The sequence below is a fragment of the Vombatus ursinus genome, unplaced genomic scaffold, assembly GCF_900497805.2.
Source record: "Vombatus ursinus unplaced genomic scaffold, bare-nosed wombat genome assembly UNPS02014812.1, whole genome shotgun sequence".
Taxonomy (NCBI): domain Eukaryota; kingdom Metazoa; phylum Chordata; class Mammalia; order Diprotodontia; family Vombatidae; genus Vombatus; species Vombatus ursinus.
This window is the reverse complement of record NW_020954590.1, coordinates 62,425,429-62,442,333: the sequence shown is the minus strand read 5'-3', so window position 1 is coordinate 62,442,333 and position 16,905 is coordinate 62,425,429. Positions and strand designations below refer to the sequence as shown.

At 35.7% G+C, this 16,905-nt stretch overlaps 1 protein-coding gene across 4 annotated transcripts in view; it reads left to right on the top strand.

The window, feature by feature from the left end:
• The window catches only part of LOC114053906 (trafficking protein particle complex subunit 8), a 135,806-nt gene extending 120,167 nt beyond the window's left edge, over positions 1–15,639 (top strand). For all 4 annotated transcript variants that reach the window (XM_027877030.1, XM_027877028.1, XM_027877027.1 and 1 more), the window contains 5 exons: positions 3,077–3,253; positions 7,696–7,797; positions 11,238–11,383; positions 13,764–13,853; positions 14,571–15,639. In XM_027877030.1, coding sequence (XP_027732831.1) covers positions 3,077–3,253; positions 7,696–7,797; positions 11,238–11,383; positions 13,764–13,853; positions 14,571–14,805 — 750 coding nt within the window. In that variant the 3' untranslated portion in view covers positions 14,806–15,639. The remainder of the gene's footprint in view (positions 1–3,076; positions 3,254–7,695; positions 7,798–11,237; positions 11,384–13,763; positions 13,854–14,570) is intronic.
• The last annotated feature ends 1,266 nt before the right edge of the window (positions 15,640–16,905 follow it).

The following is a 16,905-nucleotide window of genomic DNA, read 5'->3' as shown; positions in this document are numbered from 1 at the left end:
TGGGGTTGCAAGTACAAAGTAAAACAATCACTATTCACAAAGCTTAGATTCTAATGGGGAAGACAACAAATACATATGCAGTATAAATAAAAAACAAATAAATAAAAATATATACATAGTAATTAAGTACAAGATAATTTGCAAGGAAAAACATTAGTTGTTGGGAGAATCAAGAAAAACTTTCTTCCGAAAATGGTGTTGAGCTGTATCTTAAAGAGAGGAGCTATGGAAGGAGAGAGTGCATTCCATGTATCTGGAACAGCCAATTCAAAGGCCTGGAGACAGGAAATAGAGTGACATATAGAAAAAAACCATCAGATTTCACATTTAAGAGACAATTTAGAACAATTTCATTGGAGTGATGAAGTGGGAAGCCCGTTTGCACAGAATTGAGTTGTTAGAGAAGAGGAAGTGGAGGCAGCAGTGGAAGACTTGAACGTGTTTGAAGATTGTAAGGAAGGAACCAGTAGATAGGAAGGTGTTGAAGACGACAGAGATTAAAGGAAGATGATTGAGCTTTCAATCAGCTGGAGAAAGGGGCAGGATCAAATGCACATGTAGGTTGGTTGGCCTTAGCAAGGAGAAAGGCATTTTATTGTCAGAGTCTGGGGGAAAGGAAGAGACAGTGGGAAATGTCGAGGTTTGAGATGAAGGTAAAAGGGAAAGAGAGAGCTCATGTTGAAAGGCCTAAGTTTTCTCAATAAAATAAGAATTGAGCTCCTCAGCTTACCAGACAGAAGGGTGAGATATGAGAGACTTGGGGAGTGAAGAAAAGATTTTCTGTGGGAGTAAAGGGATTGATTGCCTTGATGAAATTAGAGTCTAGTTGAAGTTGGATAATATGTATTTGTAGTAATCCTCTCACACTGTTTATATGACTTTCACCAGCTCCACTCAGTGTTGGGGCTTGGCATGGGATGAATGGCATTAGGACAAGGGATCAATTGATTTGAAAGTAGTGGGCATTGTAAAAGTGGAATTGATTAACTAGAGGTTTAATATTGGAAAGAGAGGAAAGTGACATGAGAGCAGGCATCGGAACTTGAGAAAGTACTGAGGGGTAAAGGGATTGGAGGTCTCAGTGAAGGTAAAAAGCAGATCTAGGAAGAATTAGGTATAGGGGAAAAGTAAAAATGGTATTTTGAGAAAGGTTATACTAAAGTGTTACAATTGTCTAGGCATGAGTTGATAAGGTGATATTGATAAGATTATGAATTAGAGCGGAAATAGTGAAAATGGAAAGAGAAGTTAAAAGTTAGAGTAAGGTATATGAGAAAGAATGTACAAAATTTTATATGGGAAGTGCATTTTTTTTTTTTGGAAGAAATCTTCCAATGATGTGAAACTGAAAGATTAAGGAGAATAGAAGAGCTGTTGATAGTAACAAGGAATTTCAGAAGAGGAATTCATTTTAAGGATTGGTAATAAAATCAATTTTCAACCTCTTAGGCTATAAGTATAAGTAGAACATCTACATACTTACAGCCTGTATTGATCTGGAAAGAGGTCAAAGCAGAAGACAGATTTAGAGTCGCCCATCTAAGATGGAACTCAAAACCATATGAATATATGAGCTCACAGAAAACAGAGATTCTTAACTTTTTTGTGTGTGTGTCGTAGACCACTTTGGCAATCTGGTTTAACATCTGGAGCTGGGGCCCTTCTCAGAATAATATTTTTAAATGCATAAAAGAAAATACATAGAATTACAAAGGAAACCAGTTATATTTACCAGTTATCTTTCTATCTATCTATCTATCTATCCATCTATATATATATATTTTTTTTTTTGGTGAGACAGTTGGGGTTAAGTGACTTGCCCGGGGTCACACAGCTGGTAAATACCATGTGTCAGGCCAGATTTGAATTCAGGTCCTCCCGACTCCAGGGCTGGTGCTCTGTCCTCTGCACCACCTAGCTGCCCCATTATCAAAGTATTTTTTTAAAAAAGGAAAGTTTACAGGCCTGCCAGTTTAAAATCTCCTATTATAGAAGTTGCTAGACATAAATATTACATGGCTTTAGGGAAGTAAGGGGTTAGAGGTTCAGTGAAACAGAACACACTAAGTTAAACCTTGTGCATTTTTAGTACACAAGAGTCAGCATATCTGTCATTGTTAGTATATGATCTTTTTCTACTTTTTTAGTCAAAAGAATAAAAACACAATTAACCTATAAGCTCATGTAGCAAAAAAAAGGGGGGGGGGAATTTTAGGGATTTTAAAACATTACCTAGATTTTTTTAAAATATGGAATAAGACTTGTAGAATGTTAACAAGAGAAACAGAACATTATTTAATGTAGTTATTATTCATGAGTTTGTTCTTTCATGTCTAAAATAAATGTTGTAGGGGACAGTTAGGTGGCACAGTGTATAGAGCACCATCCCTGAAGTCAGGAGGAGTTGAGTTCAAATTCGGCCTCAGACCAAACACTTGAGGCGTACTAGCTGTGTGACCTTGGGCAAGTCACTTAACCCTGATTGCCTCACTAAAAATAAAATAACATAAAATAAAATAAAATAAATGTTGTAGACCTATGATTGTATAAAAAGAAAAATGAATGTGCCTGTGTTCCATTTGTATGCTATTTCATTAGATGGTGCTTGATGTTGTAATTATAATTGAACATTATTTGCCTCACATATAACATTAAGCAACACAAAACTATTCTATATATTGTTTTTATTAATTGTCTTAAAAATACTTGTTTATCCTCCTTGGATACATGAAAATGGAGTAAGGTAGATATGTAGAATTGGAGGGAAAAGTGAAGTTTGGGGATTGAATGTAATTGGTTTCAAATCCACATGGAAGAATTCCATGTTGCTAGTTTCTTAGGCCTATGACCACCTACCAACTATACAGAAAGTTAGCATATAGTGCCACTTATGAGACTTAAAGCCTCAGATTGCCTACAAGCATTCAAACTGTTTGTGATATTGTTTTCAAGAAGCTATTTGTGAATGTTTTTCCTGTGTAAATATAAATTCTAAGAAATGTACATTTTTATTCCATTTAGATTTTAATAAATAAATTAATAATATTTATTAAACTGTGTTGCTTTTTAAAAACAGATAATAAGTTCAGCAAGTCCATGTGCTGACTTCTTTTTTCGAAGTTTATCATCTGAATTGAAAAAAACACATGCACAATATAATTCTCTGGCAACTGAAAAACAGTCCTCTGATGATGCAGTGAGATTAATTAAAAAATGCAGTGAGGTGGATTTGAATATTGTTGTATTATGGAAGGTATGTGTTATGACTTTTCTTGAATAAGTATGTTTTGTTTTTAAATAAAATATGCTTATTTTGTGTATTGGATATCTAAGCTGAATAACAAATATTGGCTTTTCTATATTTAATTTTCTAAAGAGTTCCAATTTTAACTTTTGTTTTATTTTTTGATATAATGCCCCTCAGTGTGACTAGTTTGCTTTTTTTCTAAACTCAGTAACCTATGTTGCTTCTTTTAGATGTGGGTGTTTTTTCGCTTTTCTCAATATTTAGAGGTAAACAGACAAGACAAAAGATTTTGAAACAGCAGTTCACCCGATGAGTGGATCACAAATGATACCATCAGGAATGATAGAGGACTAAGGATCTTGCTTTCAGCAAGTAAGGAGGTCAACCGGAATTTGCAGGTCTTTCTGCCATAACCATGTAATTTCAGTTGGTTTAGAAAATACAGGCCAGTTGCCCTCCTAGAAGAAAGATATTTCAGGTCATCTTCAAGAATGAAGTTTTGCTTGAAAAACTAAGCAAAAAAGAGACTCTGAAGAGTCGTAAGAGAATTTGGCTCATGTCAGATGCTAGGATATTTCACAGAAGAAAAAGGAATGCAGAATACTTGAAGCAACTGGTGATGGGAAACTAGGCTTTATTAAAAGAAAGCAACTTCTGAGCTGCAAAGAATGATGATATAGATCTTCAGATAGGGTCAGGAGAGAGATCATCCAGCAAGAATCAGAAGAGGATGAGACCAAGGAGTTGCTGGTAATCAACTTTTCCTGCTGAGGTATACCAAAATAGCTATTTTTTTACCAAATGTTAACAATAAAGAAGTCTGTTGTTGTCATCTCAGGTCATGTGTCCAGGACCCACCTGAGAGCCTTCCAGGATTTGTCAAACCTGATGACTATTGATGATCTGCTATTGACCTTTTCCAAAAAGAGTCCTATACTCATTGCTAGGGTTTTCAAAGTTGACGGGGAGGGAGAAACCTAAAAGACCTAAAAAAAGAACTAAGGGAAAGCATAGGTTTTACTTTATTACTACTGCCAGTTGAAGGCAATATAAGTTATTTTTCTGGTTTTGTTTACCTAATTTTGCATCAATTTATACAAATCTTGTCAAGTTTCTCCAAATTCTTCAGATTTGGCTTTTATTATAACATGGTAATAGTCCATTACAATTACATCACAGTTTGTTCAATCATTCCCAAATTACTGGACACCAATTTTCCTTCCAGTTCTTTGTTACTAAAACAAAAAACAAAAGTAACAAAAAACAACTTAGGTTTTTGAAGATATGGTAGAAGATAAAAGCAAAGGCATGTAATAGAGGTTGAATACAAAAGGTTGTCATCATTTTATAGGCATAATTCTAGGAGTGGCTGGACATAATTGCTAAGGACATCAACAAAAAGCCTTTTTGAAGCTATTTTGGGCTAACAACGTGGGAAAAACCAAGTGGATGGGAGCTTGAGCCAATATGGTGGAATAAGAGGAAGCAATACATCCAGCTTCCCTAATAACTGCTCCAACAGTGATCTAAGAATTTCAAATCAATTAATGATTGGAAAATAGATAATGGGTCACTTTTCCAGCCCAAGATCATAAAGGCAACCTACAAGCAAGTGACCAGGGTAGAAAATATATGGAACATAGGTAGGTTGTGATCATAGATTCTGCAACAGCTTCAGGACGAGCAGGGTTGATCTTGGACTCAGCCCCTGGCCCAAACCAATAACTGGGGGTCTGCCAGATGGCCTTGGATCACAGACTCAGCCCTCAGAGCTCAGCATGGCCAACAACAGCAAGTTGCCCCAAGTAGGTTTCTGGAAGAATGAATAAAGAAAAAGATTAAGAGCTATTATGATTCTAGAGATGGTTAAGACACAAAACCAGAAAAGGAAAGTAACTCCAAAATAATGAAAAACAAAGCCTCAAAGAAAAACCTAATTTACTCACAACATCAGTTAGAATTCTTAAAGAAATGATGTAAGAGTTAGACTTAAGTTTAAAAAGAATGAAGAATTGGAAAAGAAATGAGGGCTATGGAAGAGAGACTTGGAAAGAATATAAACAACTTAGCAGAAGAGGTACAAAACAAGTAACAGACTCTGAAAAGTAGATCACACAGAGGTTAATGGCAACACAAGACCACAAGAAACATGAATAAAAGGCTAAAGGTTGAAGAAAAATAGAGGAAAATTTCAAGTATCTCATATTGAAAACAGACCTGGAAAGATTGAGGGGAGGTAATTTAATAGTCCACAATCAAAGAAAGAGCCTAGACATCATATTTCAAGAAGACTGCCCAAATGTTAGAACCAGAAGACAAAGTAGAAGTAGAATCCACCAGTTACTGTTTGGGGGGAGGGGAACAACTTTAAAAGGAAAGCTCCCATAAACTTTATAGCCAAAATCCAGAGACTCTGGGTCAAACTAAAAATAGTAGCCAAAAATAAAAGAGTTCAACTGCTAAAGAACCAGAGTCAAGATCACACAACATAAAACATCTACTAGTATAAAGGATCAGTTAGTCAACAAACAGACAGCAGGCATAATAGGTATTTATTAAGTGCTTAGGTGCCACATACTGTGCTGGAAATGCAAAAACAAGCAATAAAAGAGATCATTCTTGCCTTGAGGAGCTTTCTAATTTTAATGGGAAGACAGTACAGAAGAAGCAGCTGAAAAGGGGTTGTAGGGAGGAAAGTACCAAATGAACAAGTATGATGGAAGAGTCTGGTTTGCAGCCTGTTGAGAAATGAAGAGATGGCTAGCCTGGGCACCAGCCTGTTGAAAAATGAAGACATGGCTGGCCTGCAAAACCTCAAGGAAGGAAGAAAAGAGAAAAGAGCTCTTCCTAGTTGTCATGTACATAGTACCTGTGTCCTATGCACTCGGGACGCTGTCTCCAAAATGCAAAAATTGAAACAGTCCCTGTTCTGAAAGAGCTCATGGTCTAATGAGAGGGACAACATGCAAGCAACCATATTCAAACAAAATATATACTGGAAAAATGGGAAATAATATTAGCAGGAAGGCACAAAGGCTAAGGAGGACTATAAAAGGCTTTTAGAGACAGAGATGAAGAGGGTTAAGGTTCTAGACATGGCGGCTAGCCAGTGAAAATGTCTGGAGTCAGGAGATGGAGTATCTTATGAGGAACATCAAAGAAGCCATTGTCACTTGGTTGTAGATTTTGGAGGAGAATTAAGACTGGAAAGGTATAAAGGAGAGAGGTTATGAAAAGCTTTAAAAGCCAAACAGAGCATTTTATATTTAATCTTGGATGTAATAGGAAGCTGCTGGAGTTAGTTTAAAGGAGGGATAATATGATCAGTCTTACAATTTAGGAAGATCAATTTGACAAATGAGTGAAGCATGTAATGTAGTAGGGAGAGATTTGAAGCAGGAAGACCAACCAGTATGACATTGCAATTGCCCAGGCATGAAATGATGAGGGCCTGCTCTTGGGATCCTAGGTGATGGTAGTGTCAGAGGAGAGAAGGGGGTGTATATGAGAGATGATATGAGGATAGAAGGAACAGGATATAGCAGTTGAATGGATATAGGGTGAAGTGTGAAAGAGTGAGGAGTCAAGGATAATACTTAGGTTATGAACCAGGGTAGTGGTACCCTCAATTATTTTAGGGAAATTTGGTTGAGGGTAGGACACAGGAGGAATGAAATTAGTTCAGTTTTAAACATGTTAAGTTTAAAATGTCTATGGGACATCCAGTTCAAGATGTCCAATAGGAAGTTGGGGGTGAGAGGTCAACAGGGCACTGGACAAATAGATCTGAGAATCATCTACATAAAACTGATAGCCGAATCTGTGGGAGCTGATAAGATCACCAATCAAAATAGCATAGAAAGAGAAGAGAAAAGGTACTGGAAATAGCCTTGGGGGACACCCATGGTTAGTAGACTCGACCTGAATGAAGATACAGGAAAGGAGACTGAGGGGGAGCAGTCAGACAGATAGGAGTAGAATGAGGAGAGATCAGAGTCTTTAAAATGTAAGGAGAAACATAGTCCTATAATTGCTCTATAAACACTGCTTGAACTCATCAGGAATGCAGTAGAAGGAAGGCTTGGAGAATGAAGTCATCACCAAACTGGAAGCTGATAATAATTGGCATTTATATAATGCTTTTAGATTTGCAAAGTGCTTTCCATTCATTGTCTCATTTGAGACTCACAATACCTCTAAACATATTCCTTTGCAAATTTCAATGACAATTTTGATCTTTTGACTGAAAAGGATAGAAATTTATCAGTTAAATTATTTTGAAAATAGAAATGCCAACACAGACACAGTTTGCTAATTTTCTGATGATTGATGAAATTAGTTATAATGTCTTTGTCATTCTGTCAAGTTTACAACACAGTATTTTGCCATTCTTGATCTTGTAAAAAAAAAAAAATTTAGGTAATCCTTTTGTGTATTATGTCTTATAGGCCTATGTCGTGGAAGACAATAAACAGCTTATTTTGGAAGGCCAGCATCATGTTATTCTTCGAACTCTTGGAAGAGAGGCTTTTTCATTTTCTCAAAAGCAGGTAATAATTTTTGAAGTAAACTGACCAGACTATGACTTGACATAAGAATTTCTGGCTATTAGTTTCCAACCATACTTTTTTTCTATTTAAAAACACATAATCAGCATTCATTACATTTTGTCTTAAGCACAGACATAGTATAACATGATAAAATGTCTGTTTCTATGATACATGAACATACTGAATTAGGTGTGTTACCAATAGGTTAAAAATGAAAGTTAATATTAGCCAAACTTGTGTTTATCTCACATGCTCACTAATTAATGCTTATTTCATCTTTGCCTAGCAATACTTAAATTTTTTGTTGGCAACAAGCTAAGAGAAAAAAAATTTTTTTTTTTGCCAGTGAAATGTGCTTAGTTCACCTACTATTAGTTCACAACTAAATACTGTTGTATTTCAACAACAACAACAAAACTTCTAATAGATTCAGCTTAAAATGTTTTAAACATGTAAGGGCATATGAGACCAGTTCAACTTGGGCAGTAGAAGGCACGAGCTGAAAATGATTCACATTCAGGAAAGATCTTGAGCCTCACAGATCCAGAGACACTAGAGGGCCTGAACCATCTGGGACTCAGATCCATCACAGATCATAAACAGATTCATTAGAAGTCATGAGCCACAGCATGTCAAAATGGGTTTACCCCCACCATCTGATGTTTTGCTCCTACTTGACTGCTGAATGTTACTAAGGAAAATCTTGGATGTTTGCTAACTTTGTCCATCACAGATTTGTGTTAATTTCATCTAGACTTCTTGTTGCATGGCATTCCATTTACTCATTAAGTCTCTATCACATTCCTTGCAGTGATTATTTCAGACCTTCTCTTCTTTTCTCAGCCCCCATACACCCTTTCCTTCATCAGTTAGTAAAAAAGCATTTATTAGGCACCAACTATATTCCAGGCACTGTGCTAGACACTGGGGATAAAAATACATACAAAGAATGAAACAATCCTTATTCTCTTCAACCTTATATTCTCTCTAGGGAGACAACAATTACATATATTAATATATACAGAATAAATAAAAAGAGATAAATAAAAAAAGTTATTCAAACTAGTTAAACACAAGGTAGTTTAGGAGGGACGGCATTAGGCATGGGGATGGTCAAGAACGGCTTCGTGTAGGAGGTAATGCTTGAACTTCATTTTCAGGGAAGAAAGGAATCCTATGAACCAGAGGCAAGTAGGGATTACATTCTAGATGTGGGGCACAGTCAGTGCAAAGGCATGGAGATGGAGGTGGGAGTTTTATGTGAGGAACAGAGAGGTCAATTTGGCTGAATCTTAGAATACAGGAAAGGGAATAATGTACAATGAAAGATAGGTTGGGCTTTTGTATATATAAAAGCTTAGAAACTTAGGAACTGTTTAGCAGGAAGGCAACACATTCCTATACTTTTAACATATATGTTTCTTATAATATCCATGTAAACATATGTCCTGTGTTTTGCCTTTTTAATTAGTTTGTCTCAATAAACAAAATGTAAAGAAAAGAAAGAAAAGAAAAGATAGGTTGGAGCCAGGATGTGAAGGGTCTCAAAAGCCAATTTAGTGGATTTCATATTTTATCCTAGAGGCAATAGTGAGCCTTTGGAATCAATTGAGTAGGGGATTGACAAAATCTGATCTATACTTAAGAAGAGTCATACTGGCATACTGTGTGTAGGGTGCACTTGTGGTAGGAAAGTCATTGCAATCATACAGGTAAGAGGTAATGAGAATTTGAGCCAAATTCATGGTTGTATGGGTATAGAGGAGTCAGATGTAAGACATATGGAAGGAGAAATGGCAAGATTTGACAATTTATTGGATACGTAAGGTGAGGAGAACTTGAGGATATTACTAGGATTGTTGTTCAGTCGTTTAATTCATATCTGACTCTTCGTGACCCCATTTGGGGTTTTCTTGGCAAAGATACTAGAGTGGTTTGCCTTTCCTTCTCCAATTCACTTTAAAGATGAGGAATTGAGGCAGACAAGGTTAAATGACCTGAGCAGGGTTGCACAGCTAGTAAGTGTCTGAGACCAGATTTGAACTCAGATGAATTTTACTGACTTTGGGCCTGGCGCTCTATCCACTGCATCACCTGCCTGCCCCATTACTAGGGTTATGAACCTGGAAAACTGAAGGAAAAAATGGTAGTTTCTTTGCCAGATATAGGGAAGTTTGGAAGAGGGATCAGCTTGATGAGAAAAATAATGAGCTTTCTTCTGGCCACTTTGAGCTTGAGATGCCTCTGAAATATCCAGTTTGAAAACTTCACTTGGTGTTTTGGTATTATGGAGATGAGGCTCAGTGTAAGTCTGAATATCACTCTCAGAAAATACTTCCCTTGCCTGTGCCATCCCCTCAAACTCTTGCATCTGTGCTCAGTTCTGAGGTCCCTTCCAACTCATTCTCCAATTCTCACTTTTATAGACTAACGCATAGAAAAAAATTATCTGTAGTCATTACCTTCATTTCCTTACCCATTTTTCACTGCTCTACCAGTTGCAATCTGGTCTCTGACCTCACCTCACCACTTAAACTGTGTTCTCCGTGTTGCAGTGATCTGTTAGTCTCTAAACTGATGGCCTTTCTTAGTCCTCATCCCCTGTCCTCTCTGCAGCTTTTGGTGCTATCTTTCCCTTCCCGTTGAGGGCAGTGAGTTGGGATAGATCTATGCTGGAGTAGAGAGAGGGCTAAACTTGGAGGCAATGATACCTCAGTTTAAATCCTGCCTCTGACACTTCATGTTGTATGACTGGGGCCAAGTCACTTAACCTCTCTGATATTTGAATTCCATTATAATCTGGCTCTCATCTACCTTCCTAGACTTATTTCATATTACTCTTTAATGCACTCCTAAATTCTAGCCAAATTGCCATGCTAACTGTTCCCCAGACAAAACACTCCATCTTTCACTAATGTGTTTATTAGCAGCTCAGGTCCTACTTTCTACAGGGACCCTTTCCTGAAATCATCCCAGGTGTAAGTGCTCTCTCTTTCCTCAAACTATATCTTCTTTTTACTTAATCTGTGTATATACATGCTTTGTCCCTTCCATAGAATATCAGCTTGAGGACAAGAACTATTTTATTTTTGTTTCAGTATTTTAATGTTATTTCAAAACATTCCTTCTGTTAACTACGAAATAAGATATACAGGCAATGGGGTATAGAAATCTATCCTGCCCCACAGGAAAATAGAAGGGGAAGGGGATAAGAGAAGGAGAAGGGTGATAGAAAGGAGGGCAGATTAGGGGAAGGGGTATTCAGAAAGTGCACTATCTTTGGGGTGGGGGGAGGGGAGAGATGGGGAGAAAATAATGAACTCAAAATTTTGTGGAAATGAATGTTGAAAACTAAAAATAAATAATAATTTTGAAAAAGAATTCCCTTTGCTATTGGTATTTTTAATTAGCTAAGACTTTGTTTTATTTTCCTTCCCTAGGAACCACCAGAGATGGGACTCTTAAAATTTACTCGGCCAGAAAACACTATGGTTCCCACAAAACCTACAGTAGAACAGCTATCAAGTCTTATAAAAACTAGTCTTCAGTATCCAGAGTCCTTTAATCATCCATTTCATCAAAAAAGGTCTGAAATATGTTCATTTTTTGTAGTTGAAATTTTGCTACAATTTTTTGTATTGTTTTTTAAATAACAGCCGTATTTATTTACTGATATTTGAAATGATGAAGTAATAAAGTTTGTCCAAACATCAATGGGAAATTTGAGGAGATACATATTTAAAACTTTATAAATAAATGTCTCAAAAGCACTTGACATACCCAAATTAATATTATGAGTATTGTGCCTTACTCAAAAATACCACCCAGAAGTCTACATCGAAAAGAGTTAAAAGAAAGAAAACTCTTTTACCTAGGGACTTATTTCATTTGTAGTTAATAAAGAATAAGTAGAACCTTTAAATTCTGAGTTCTAAGAATCTTCCAACAGCTGAATTTAGAAAACCAGTGACATTTATTTAAGATATATTTAACAATTGTCAATAATCAGTAAACATTTATTAAGCACCGACTGTGTGCCAAGCACTGTGCTAAACTCTGGGGATACAAATAAGAAAAAGATAGACCCTGTCCTCAAAGAACTTATAATCTAATGGGGGAAGACATTATATAAAACATAACTGAAAGGGGACAGGGAGTGGCGATGGAGTGATAGAGTGAAAACCAGGCAGAGCAGCTGATGGATAATGAAGTTAGCTGGAAAATTCTGAGCTTCCCTTTATGGGAGTCTTTGAGAGGAGTTTATTACTGTTCCCTCCAATCAGAGGGGAAATGCCCCTGAGGGTGCTGAGGAGGTAGCTGAGTCTCAAAGCTGAATTAGTTTGCATGACGATTAGATTTCAGGTGATGACTTTTTCCTGGAGGAGGCATGATTTTTGTGGAGTCCAAACCAAGCAGAATCTCTGATGGGGAAACGTTAAGAGTAACTAAAAGCAAATTTAGATTATGAATTTTTAGTTTTGCTTCTGCAGCTTATATCTAAAAGGTCCAGGGTAAAGAGAGATCAGATCCACGAAGGTATCAGATGCTATGTAAAAGGGAGGACAGTTGTATCAGATGTCAAGATATTTGTTGTCATTCCTTTATCGTTGTTGTCCCATGTAAACACTAATTATAAAATCATTAAAGCATGAGATCTTTAAGTTACTTGTTAACAAATTGGTTTTTAGTTTTGTTTTTGTTTTTTCAAATTAGTGAGGTTTGTCTATACTTGTCTATATTTTACTTATACTTTGTGAAAGTATATAAAGATTTTTAATAATTTAAAAAAAATTTTGAAGTTTTATGCTCAATGAAATGATTCCTTGAAAAGAGTCTCAGGGGATGAGTGTTTGTAGTGCTAAGGAAATGCTTTTTTATAAGATTATTAAGAAAATGTTTATAATTGAGAGGTTATAAGACTTCTTAAAAACATAGGAATATAGTGTATTTAGGAGAATTTCAAATTTGATAAGACAGGTTCACATAAAATGATTATTTTCCCCTCAGTACAACTTATTTTATTTAACAAACACCTATTGAACATCTTTTGTGCTCAGGGCAGCAACTTCAGACCATCCTGCCTAACCTAGCAGTAACCTCGTTCAGTCACCTGGAAATTTTCTTAGCCCCAGGTTTTGGGAAGACTTAACTCAGCCTTGAAGCATCAGATGATAACTTTTTTTTTTTTTTTTTTGGCTGTTGCTACTCACTGTAAAGGGATTGGGATCTGCCTTCGTTAGTGGAAGGAAAATATCCCTGTGAATTACATTGTAGATTTTTGAGTAGGAAGAATCCTCCCACTAAGGGCTGGTTTATTATGCCACAGTTGTACCTGTTCTCTGAAAGGAACATAACTATTTGCACACAGTCTGGATTCACATATTCTCTTCATGCTTAGGCTGTCGATAATTGAGCATTTCATTTGTACCCTGCCCACCCCCTCCTCCTCCTCCTTCCCTCATTCTCTAATGACATTTAATTAACCCCAAACCTTTTCTACCTGGCAAGGGTTCCTTAAATGTATTTTGAACTGAATTAACAAAGAGAGCAGAAATAGTTGTACATCCCCATATGATTTTCCAGCTGAAGATTTTTTCTTCTAAGCTTTTTGGGGAGTTATTGTTTACTTTTGTTCTGTTTTGGGGGTTTGGAGGTGGAGAAGAGCAGGAAATACCTTGGAAGTTCTTACATTTTTATTTTTAAGATTATTAAATATAGCAATTAATTTGAATGAACACATTTCATTAGATGTACTAATGTATGTATTGTTTTCATTAGTAATATTTTTCATCAAAAACGCTTGTTTTGAGTAACTTTACAGCTGACTCATTGTTTGAACATAGATTATTTTAAGATCTCTACCTATCTTTATAGTAGGTATTTTAAGAATACAAGTTCTTTTTTTATTATTAAATACTGCCTCTATTTCTAAAACATGTTCAATCCTTTTTCCTCCTCTCTCATAGCCTTTGTTTAGTACCAGTTACCCTCTTACTTTCCAATTGTTCTCAGACGGATGTAGATGTAATAATTGATCTGCGACATAAAGCAACAAGGTAATGGTTTTCAAGTGTAAAAAGAGATAGCCTCTTTTATACAGTGTGTCCCAAAAGTCTTGGTGTAGTTTTAAGTTCAAGCTAAGGGTGGTGGTGGAGTTGGGGCGGGGGGCAGAGCAGAACCACTCTATTACCCCTCCTTACCGTGCCTTTCATTTTGGTTAAATAGTGTAGTAAGATGAAAAGTACTGGACCTAGGAGTCAGGAAACTTAGGTTTGAGTTCTGGTCCTGGTACTTCCTAGGAGTACTTATAAAATCTCTCTGTTTCAGAAAATTTATAGAATCTATTTAATACTATCCTTATCTGTATAATGTCGATAACAGTATTATTACCTGTCCTACTAAGTTGTTGTGAGTAATTCTGTGAAGGGTGCTTTAAAGCACTGTATAAATGTGAGCTTTTCATAAGACTTCTTTCACTTCCATTGTTATAGAGCAGTAAATTTACCTCTAAACAGATGAGGTGAATTTTAACAAAAGTCTCAAAAATGACAGACTTTTTTGTTAAAAATTATACTTTAAATAAAGCTGTCATTCAAAGTACCTAACCACTGGTATTTTCAGAAGTAAAGCTTGCTTTGCACTGTTGTGCTAAGCTTAGAAATGGAAAATTAGGAAACAAAAGATTTAGGATCAGTTGTTGAAACTTGCTGTTAATCTTTCAAAGACATAAAACAAATGGAGTTGTTAGCTCTCCTTTTCTTCTGTTCTTTCAGCCCAGACGCACTGGAAGTCCATGGTTCATTCACATGGCTTGGGCAGACTCAATACAAACTACAGCTTAAAAGCCAGGAAATCTACAGTTTGCAGCTGAAAGCTTGCTTTGTTCATGCGGGTGTCTATAATCTTGGAACTCCTAGGGTATTTGCCAAGTTATCGGACCAAGTGACATTGTTTGAAACAAGTCAGCAGAGCTCTATGCCAGCACTGATCATCATCAGTAATGTGTGACCACTTGCAAATTTGTACTGGAAACCAAAAGAATCACTTTTATCTTATTTTGTTGAATGACTCTTACAGCAATTTTGGGGACATCTACCATATTACAAAAGATGGTATAGGATCACAATAGCAAATATTCAAACCTCTTGTCAGTTTATGTTTATCGATGCAAAGCACGTTGGACTGAGAATGCATAGATTCTTTTTGTATTTTTTTTTCAACTCTGGTAATAATTTAAATATTCAAAATACAAATTTTGAACATATCCATGCACCTTAGGCCCTGTCTTTAAAAAATTAATGATTGACTGCTGTAACAGCTTTCAGGATGGTGCATATTAGTGGCCGTATTAGGAGATAATTTCAGAAAAATGGCCTTTGTTGGCTATGCTATTCTTAAGCCATTAGTCCCTATAAATTCCAGCTTTACTGTGAAGTTTACTATAGAGTGTTAAATACAAATTCTGCTGTTCTCACTTTTCACAGTTCTCAAAAATCAGTTTTGACCCTATGTTATAAAAGTCTTCATGTTTAAGTATCCAGTGGACCTTTTCACTTAGACATAACTTTGTACAAATTAAGTTTCATCTGATGCTTTGAGTATAATTTTAGAACCAATTTGACCTTTTTTTTTCTCATTCATCTCAGTACAGAATGCACTATTTCACAACCATGAGATTTTTGTCATTTAAATTGTCATTCACTTTATTATCTAATTTAACAACTGGGTTGATCTGTTTAAAATATAAATCTACTCAAGTTAATTAAAAGTAAGCTTTTCAAGAAATGTATTATATTTATAACAAATGTACTGTAAATAGAATAAAGCGTACATCATATTCACTGTATAGGCTCTATTGAATTATTTTATTGTATTTATAGGAGGAATTACTGTGTGCTACATTTATATCAATGATGTATGTATAAGCCAGTCATTTTAGTGTTGTCACCTTCTGGAGAGCCAATTTCATTGTAAGAGCAAGCACTATTCAATTAGGTATTCCAATATAGATTAGATGTTAGTCTTCAGGAAGAACTCTTGAGAATAATTTCAAGTTGCCCTAGTATTTATAGTTTTTGAGCCTAAATATTTATTGAGAGAGGTTCTTCTTTCTGTAGGATAGGAAAATACAATGTGTGCCTTAACAATAATAAAAAAAAATAATAGTAATACTTTATTTAACAAACATACTTGAATTCACACATCCAAATAATGGATGTTGTCTCCTTTGAAGTATTAATTTTGAGAGACTTATTCCAGCAATTCTGACCTTGCCCAAGATATGGGCGGGGATTTTTAAAATTTCCTCTTTTGGAGTTATCTACAGTACATTCTTTTAAGTTTTTGCAGTGGTGGCAAATGAATCCTTTTATAGTGGATTTTATTTTTGGGGGGAGAAAAAAGCAAAAGGCTTGAAGTACTAAACTTGGTAAATGAAGTCGGTTATTAATAGATAATTGTTTTTTGTAAAAAGAAAATAAAATTTGAATATAATGTGATATTCATATATCATTCAAAAACTGGCTCTAAAAGTCCAAAAGAGAATTTGTAGAAATATTCTGAGCAGTGGCATCAGTGTAGTTGTATAGCTTGTCAAAATGACGACTTTGAAGGAAAGGACACATTTGGATAATAATGCCACTTTGGTATAGAACTTAAAGCTTTACTAAAAGTTTTGCACAAATTTGATCCTCTGATCATTGAAGTAGGTAGTTAAAAGTATCCTTATTTAAGAGGATGAGGAAACTCATGATCTAGAGAAACCAAGGGGGTTGGTTGGTTGTCCAAGAAGACCCTGTAGGTAAATGTCAAACGCAGAATTTTAACCTGGGTCCTCTGACTCTCTACATGATTCAGGATATCCAAGGAATGGTAGGTTTTCTTAGTGATGTTTGTGTTGTTAGCTTGTTGTCATATATAGAAATAATCAGTCAATGTTTCTTTGTCAAGCCACTTATCCTATAAAAAAAAAATCTTTGTTTAAAGCTATCCCAAGGTCTTCTAATATTAAACTATCCCCCCAGAAATCTGTTGAATTAATCATATGTATGCCATGAACAGACACTGTAGATAGATAATGGGTCCCAGATTTAATATGAGAAAGAAAAG